Source organism: Odontesthes bonariensis, chromosome 15 (assembly GCF_027942865.1).
Source record: "Odontesthes bonariensis isolate fOdoBon6 chromosome 15, fOdoBon6.hap1, whole genome shotgun sequence".
NCBI lineage: Eukaryota > Metazoa > Chordata > Actinopteri > Atheriniformes > Atherinopsidae > Odontesthes > Odontesthes bonariensis.
In genome coordinates this window covers 2789736-2796905 of record NC_134520.1, presented here as the reverse complement: position 1 = coordinate 2796905, position 7170 = coordinate 2789736, and the positions used below count along the sequence as shown (strand labels likewise).

The window sequence follows — 7170 nt, the reverse complement described above, 5'->3', positions numbered from 1 at the left end:
TACCCAAATGGCTTAAGTAACCAGTTTTTTTGCCAGTGGCACATGTTATATTAATCACGTTAATACCGTGTTTAAGAGGTGTCAAACAAGTTGTTATAGATCCTACATTTCCTGAAGGCAACGTGACTGAGGGAGTCCGCTGTCACTCATGATTCCACGCCCCTGTCATCTGAAGCCCCGCCCCTCGCAACAGAGCAGCTCCAAGTTTTAAACAGAAAATGTAAAAAAAAAAGAGTTTTGAACTGAAAACAAAATATCTGAATCTGAAAATGTCTGAAATCTTGAACTTGAAAAACTTGGATGAAAAAAGTGAAAATTTGAACGTTAGGCCCTGAAATGGCTCCCTACTTTATGTCTATTTTTCATACGTGGCGCGGTCACAATGTGTTGCGAGTCTTTGAAAGCATCTCCTAAGCCAGTATGATTATTGTAATTCATTGCCAAAATATATCAGATCAAATGACAGAAGCAGGGGGGGGGGGGGGGGGGGGGTTCTAGCGGAAGTGTAAATTCGAGCTTTTTAAAGAGACCAATGTTGGATTCTAAATGGATTTTTAAATGTGGCTGCATCGCGCCGCGTATTCTCGCCTGGTCCACCCCACAGGGTTGGCCGGGATGATTCCCCCACTCCCCCCCCCCCCCCCCCAGCTCACATCTCTGTTTTCACTCGCAGTGTAACGGCTCATTGTAACTCTCTCTGTCCAAACTGCTCTTCTAAACAAAGTCAAAGTGACGATGTTCAGGCGGTGTGGACGCCCTGCCCTCCGCCGCTCGTCACTGCAACCCCTCCTCAATAAAAACCAGGAAAGCACTTCCTCACAGCGCGCGTCCCCGCTGCTGCTGCCTCTGAGGCGGATGAGATCCACACGGAACCCGACCCGACCCGACGGAACCCGACCCACAAACAACACCAGCTTCCGTCCAACAGATTTTCGGTGCTGTGAACCCCCCCCACACACACACACACACACCTCCCCCCATCCTCCGAAAAACACTGGGCATGAGTGTTCCGCGCGGAAAGAAAGCGAAGTGGCAGAGTGGCACATCATGAGAGAGGCGCGGCGGATTCCCAGGACACACCGACTAACCCGGATAGGCTGCCCCCCACACATTTTTCCAGGGATCGGGAAAGCGCCAGGCGGGCATCACAGGGGGAATTAAAGTTGATGACAAGGAAAAAGAGGAATGATCAAGCCTTCAGCCGACCATCAGCTGAGCAGCTCATACCCGCGACATCCTGCCAGGTAGGGCAGCGGATCCATGTTCAAGCCGAAGCGCACACGTGCGCAGAGAGGATTTACATGTTGCACATATTCCTTTAGTTTCCTCCTGAAGTCAGCTTTCTGTTTGCTGCCACTAACTGTTCCCACCCTCACTGCCACACACGCACGCACGTGCACACACCTCAGCAGCATCTGTCTTCTCTCCGCTGCAGACTGGCTGAGGCGCAGCTGTAGCTGGAAGGAGTGAACCCCTGGAGCGCCGGAGATGTCGGTCCATCACGGCACGCTGCTCTGTCTGGGCGTGGTGCTGATGACTGCCGGGGGGGTCATGGTCTTTGGTCTGGGCGTGGCCCACCCGACTGTCCCGCTGTTTGTGCTCGGGATATTTCTGGGCCTGGGGGGTGTGGGCCTGCTGGTTAGTGGAATCTGCATGGCCATGAGGAATCTTCAGGTGGCTGTGCCAGGACACTTTCTGTTGCACCCCCGCACAGGCACGCGCTTCAACCCACAGCAGGCCCTCGCCATACAAAGGTACACGTTCCCAAAGTGTGCGGGACAGCAGAAGAGACAGACAGGCAGAGTAGGGTGACTGATGGGAAAGAAAAAGTCGTTCTTTGGCTGCTCCTGCATGGAACACTCGATAGTGTCACACTTTGGGGCCTCTAACAAATATAACCACAGGCAGCTTGAAAGAATCAAGAATCTTTATTGTCACTATGCAGGCATAATTAAATTTAGTTCAGGAGCTCTTGGCTTTGGATACACAAAAGATATAAGGCACACAGTATAAAGATATCTAAATAATATACAATGCATAATATACAAAAGAATAAAAATAGTAAAAGTAAAGTAAAAAGTTCCAGTGCAATCATATTGAGGGCTCACAATTCAACTCGATTCAACACCTCCATCCTTGGTAGCAGCTTGCTAAGGCTGTACTCACTGCTAGAGTCAGCATGCTAACATGTGCTTTACGATGCTTATCGTCAGCAGGTATGTGGAACATGTTGGCCGTATTAAATTACAGTGTTAGGATGCTAAAATGTGCCACTTAGCCCTTCAACACGGCGTAGAGCTGAGGCTGCCGGGGTCGCTCTTAGTTTTGAAGTGACTAGATTTGGCCAAGTGAGAGCTCTGATCTTGGTGGAAACTGTCGGGCTCACCAAAGGGATGATAAATGGTGCTCAGGGAGGCATGTGTGTGCCATATTTTGTGGTGATCCATCCAATAGCTGTCCAGATATTTCACTCGAAGCCACAACTCGCACCTCGTGGTGTTTCAAAGGAAAATGGTTTGGAGATCAACAAAGTTTATTTTAGATTCGGTCTCTGGAAACTATCGGTGCGTGCAGAAAGTTTGATGGCGATCGCTTTATAGCTGCAGAGATATCGGTCTGTTCCAAGAGGTGAACCAGTGCCCCGCCAGCAGACGGGAAACCCCTGGCACTGAGAACAATGGGACTCTCTTTGGGGATCAAGCAGGCTGTTTTTCAGGCTTCCTCATGCAACACTTGCAGACGTATACTAGAACACACCATCCCGTGGTCTTGGTGAAGAGATCCCTTGGGGGGGGGGGGATGTCAGGGACCTGATAACTTTAGCTGCTGAAAAGCAACAGATTCTCTGATTATGGAGCGATATTTAGAAAGTAGGTCATGGAGACAACAGCAGCATGTGGCAGACAGACTCTGCCTGGAATTGTCAAAAGTAATCTGCAATAGCTCTGCTTATTGTCCAGTACTGGGACAGCAAGATGCCGAGAGTGCAGTTTTCATCATCATGGCTTTTTCTACCGCCAGACACTGTCGAAACTCAGGCTGATCGGTATTTCTAAACCTTGTGTGACTTTCACTCGTGGACCCTTGATGTAAAGTTCAAATATTGGAGAGTAGTGAGTAGTTGAGTTGTTCTAGATGCATATTTGCATGTAAAGCAGAGACCCCCAAAAAAGGAGAGTGAGGAGTATTACTGGAGGAAAGCTGGAAGTTTGGGATGAGTTTGTTGTGACTGTGAAGAGCACTTCAATTACAGGCTTAAGGTTATTTCACTGGCTGATCTGTCGGCGCAGAAAGATGTGGAGACGTAGCAAGCAGACACAAGAAGGAGCTGAAATGTTACCTGAAATCAATAAAAGAAAATGGACAGTCAGTTGAAGCATTACCAGGGCCGTATTAAGTCATTGTGGTGACCCTGGGCACTAACCTCAAGTGGCCCCCCCCCACGAAACACGAAAGGTTGGTATCACGTGCACCTTTATAAAATCACACATTAAAAAGTCCTATGAAAATATTTTATATTTTGATTACAATGTTGGGATGTCCCGCCCCGACCCATAGCACACAAGCGATTACGCCTTCTTTATAAAGTTAACAAGTCGCAAGTTTGCCGTAAAAAAAAAAAAAATGTAGTTGGGTTGTCGAGGTCAAAACACTAGCAGCTGTGAATAAAATAAAGTAGGTTTTTTAAACTCTTACACTGAATGTTTGCTGCTTCAATCCAGATGAGTATTGAAAAATCTTTTCCGCAATTGAAAAAGAGACGTGTTGAGGATGAGGACCAGCCTGAACCGGAGTATCAGTCTGAACAGAGCTGAACAGTCCGACCAGTGTAATTAGCTATGTTATAAATTTGTTTACAATGAAGATGGAAAATCTGCAGATAAGCCGCACCTGTTCAGTGTCACACATCCTTACGTCCCCCATCATTTTCCTTGATGGAGAAATTATCAGGTTCTTAACTCCTAATGTGACATTATGTCACATTACAGATCTCTGACAGTGGGGGGTGGTATTTTGGAAAAAAAATCTGAAATGGGTTCTATGTGGTCTATTTAGTCTGTGTATAACCCCCTTAATTTCATTCAAGTAGAAATGGGTCTGGGTTCTTATGGGTTAATACAATAAAGTTCTGTGTGACCAATTATTAACGGAGGAATTATTTTGAAGAATTTTATTTTTTATACCCCCCCCCCCCCCCCCCCCCCGGCCCACCACCACACATTGCCTTCACATCTGTGAGAAATACTGCACGCACACTTAAAAACTTAATCACAGCCACAATGCGTCGCATCACCTCTCTCCAATACTTCGCCGCATCCTCTTTCTGTTCTCTGAGAACAACATCAACCGTACCCGCATTCTGTGACCTCTTGAGAAGTGCGAGCAGACACTCGCGGTGGCTTGCGCTCCTCTCATGGGCTGTGACTGTCCGGGTGTTTCCAGTCACTGTACCCCTCGGGTGAACATCGATCTAACACTGGAACATTTTTAATTGCCGCTAAACCCCTGGAGTCTTTCTCTTTTTTTATTTTCTCTTCGCACAACCACTCAATTGATGTTTATCCATTTTTTTTTTTTTTTACCGCGTTTTTTAAAAAACATGATACATTTCACCATAGGTGGACTTGCTCAACTGACAGGTTGAGGGAGGGGGGTTAATGTTCACATTAGGCCACTATTGCTCAGAATTATGATATATCGTTGCTGTTCTTATCACATTAGTTTTAATAATGAATTTTATATGAATATTTATGTCAAGTGTAACCATTTTTAAGTGTACAAACATTCATGAAAAAACTATTTTTAAAAGTTTGTCGTGTGGTGCCCCCCCACTGGCTGTGAATGGTTGGTGCCCCTGGGCACTGTGCCGCAGGCCCATATAGTTAATCCAGGCCTTGAGCATTACGTGGTGATTATAACCAAATGAGGACGTGCATGCAGAGAGCTTTGAGTCCCCGAAAAAGCATACATGTTACTATATAGTTTGCACCTGGAAGACCGTCTTCCTGACCGTTGTGGTAGATTTGACCTGAACTGTAATTACACCACAGCAGCTGAAGTGTTTGCTGGGATGTAATGGCTGAAAGGCAGACGAGGCTGTCGGGATCTGGATTACAGTCACAAAACAGAGGTGAATGATAGCGGACAATTAAGGGAGGAGTAGAGGTGTTACATGAAGGGTAAACCGATTCAAGGGTAAATGCAGGGATAGTTGACAGAACATCAGGAAAAAGAGTTTTAGGTCACAAAGGAGCTGATGGGAACCCCCTGAGGAGTCGGATTACAAGGCGATAAACATTAAAGTAGTTGGAAGTGTTAGATGTAGACACTGTAAGGATTTGAAAGGAAGAAGAATAGTCTCAGGTCATGTAGAATTTGTTGTAAAGTAAAATGTGAGCCCGTGTTGAGAGATAGGCTGACTGAAATAACTATGTCCTGTCCAATCAAACAAGCTTAAAGTTCTTCACACATACACGACAGCTGTTAGGAAAATGTTGAGAGAAAGAAAAACGGTTTCGATACGCGTGTCAAGGGAGATGGAAAGAAAAAAAAGTTTACCTCACATAACTGGTTAAAAGAAAGTTTAGCTGACATGCAAGAATATTTCCCCTCAGTTTTTTTTGTAGTACGTGGCCAAGGCAAAGGCTTTAGTTTGAATACTCTCCTTTTCCTTGATTTTTCTCTTCAGCTATCTCCACATCTTCTGCTTTAGTTACTGCAGCCTTTATTAAAACCTCGCCTCAGCCGCCACCTTGTGTCGGCATGACGTAGCTAAACAGGGCTAAGGTGTTAAAGTGCAAACTGCTTTGTGATAATTGGGGTCGAATATGTACAGAGGAGTGGGTGCTTAAAAGGTTACGAGTGTAAAGCGGTTTTAAGTTGAACGTAAACACCGTAAAGGAGTTCAAGTACCAGATGAAGCATAAACACTATCGCTCCTGTTTCATGGCCTCTCTTGCATCCTGTCTTCAGGAGGTTGGACCGAATCCGTCGGGAGATGTCGGCCGACTCTGTCGGCAGGACACCGGACCCTGAGCCCTCCCTGCCCTCCACCCCGCCGCCCTGGACCATGGAGCCGCCTCCATCCTATGACACGGTGATGAAGAGCCAAGAGCACAACGAGCAGCTTTAACTCTCTGTTGCAAAGCCCGAACTCACGGCAGTGCCTTTTTGTCCTCGGTTCTCAGTGAGACCTTTGAACGGACGTAGTGTGTGTGTGTGTGTGTGTGTGTGTGTGTGTGTGTGTGTGTGTGTGTGTGTGTACGTGTGTGTGTGTGTGTGTGCGTGCGTGTGTGTGCGCGTGTGTGTGCGTGTGTGTGTGCGTGTGTGTGTGTGTGTGTGCGTGTGTGTGCGTGACCTCGCGGCAGCGGGTCATTTCTGTGCGTTCAGGCTGACACTGTTGGCACGGAGCGAGAATCAAGACTCCAGACTGTGAAAGAGAGACGGAGGAGCAGGAGAAAGCAAGCGACTGAGTCCAAGTACTGACAGCCCATTTGAGAAATATGGTTTAAACTGTTCCTACCATCCCTTTCTTTCATTACGCTATTGTTTAACACGAGAAGTTGCTTCGGTTTATTTTCACATGGTGTGACATACTGCTGAAAACGCCAAGTAACAACCACTCTGATAATTGATCAGTATGTCATGCATCACATCAGTTAATCGATTATTACATGAGATTCGTTTTTATTTTCACAGTTTTATTTCAAAGAAACACCTGTCTTGTGTGATGCTTTAGAAACTATCCCTGATTTTGCTGATCATTTTTGCTCTAACATGCATGTATATACAAAGCCACTTTAATACAAAAAAATAATTATCTTTTAAGTGAGTGGACATGGGTGATGCGGTCATGCACTGAGAAAAAAAGAAAGTTGCTACAAATATGGAGCGTCTCGGATCAGATGTTGCTCAGGTTTCTAATAAAGGATTTGCTTTTATACTGCCTCTGATTCACGGCATGAAATGTCCTTCTTCGTGTTAAAGATAATTAGTTACCGTAGTAAAACCCACTTTCAGGTACCATAAGCAGAATTTCAAATGTGTGCATGCGTTTGTTGCTAGTTTCAAAATGTCTCTGGCTCCAACTGGCTCCCATTAAAAAAAAACTCCAATTTATCTCATGAAATACTAAATACTTATTTCTGCACAGCTCTGGCCTGTGGGTGT

At 45.8% G+C, this 7170-nt stretch overlaps 1 protein-coding gene across 1 annotated transcript; it reads left to right on the top strand.

Moving 5' to 3' along the window:
- The first annotated feature begins 830 nt into the window (after positions 1-830).
- Positions 831-6918, top strand: LOC142400943 (uncharacterized). Its single transcript, XM_075486183.1, has 3 exons — positions 831-1244; positions 1436-1754; positions 5974-6918. Exons 2-3 carry the CDS (start codon positions 1489-1491, stop codon positions 6131-6133), a joined length of 426 nt encoding a protein of 141 aa, XP_075342298.1. The 5' UTR covers positions 831-1244; positions 1436-1488; the 3' UTR covers positions 6134-6918.
- Positions 6919-7170: the final 252 nt, after the last annotated feature.

What these genes read in the sequence shown, in the direction of transcription:
- LOC142400943 (XM_075486183.1), top strand. Translation starts at nt 1,489, where the DNA reads ATGTCGGTCCATCACGGCACGCTGCTCTGTCTGGGCGTGGTGCTGATG. An exon ending in CAGGCCCTCGCCATACAAAG is followed by an intron (nt 1,755 to 5,973) that starts GTACACGTTCCC and finishes TCCTGTCTTCAG; the next exon opens with GAGGTTGGACCGAATCCGTC.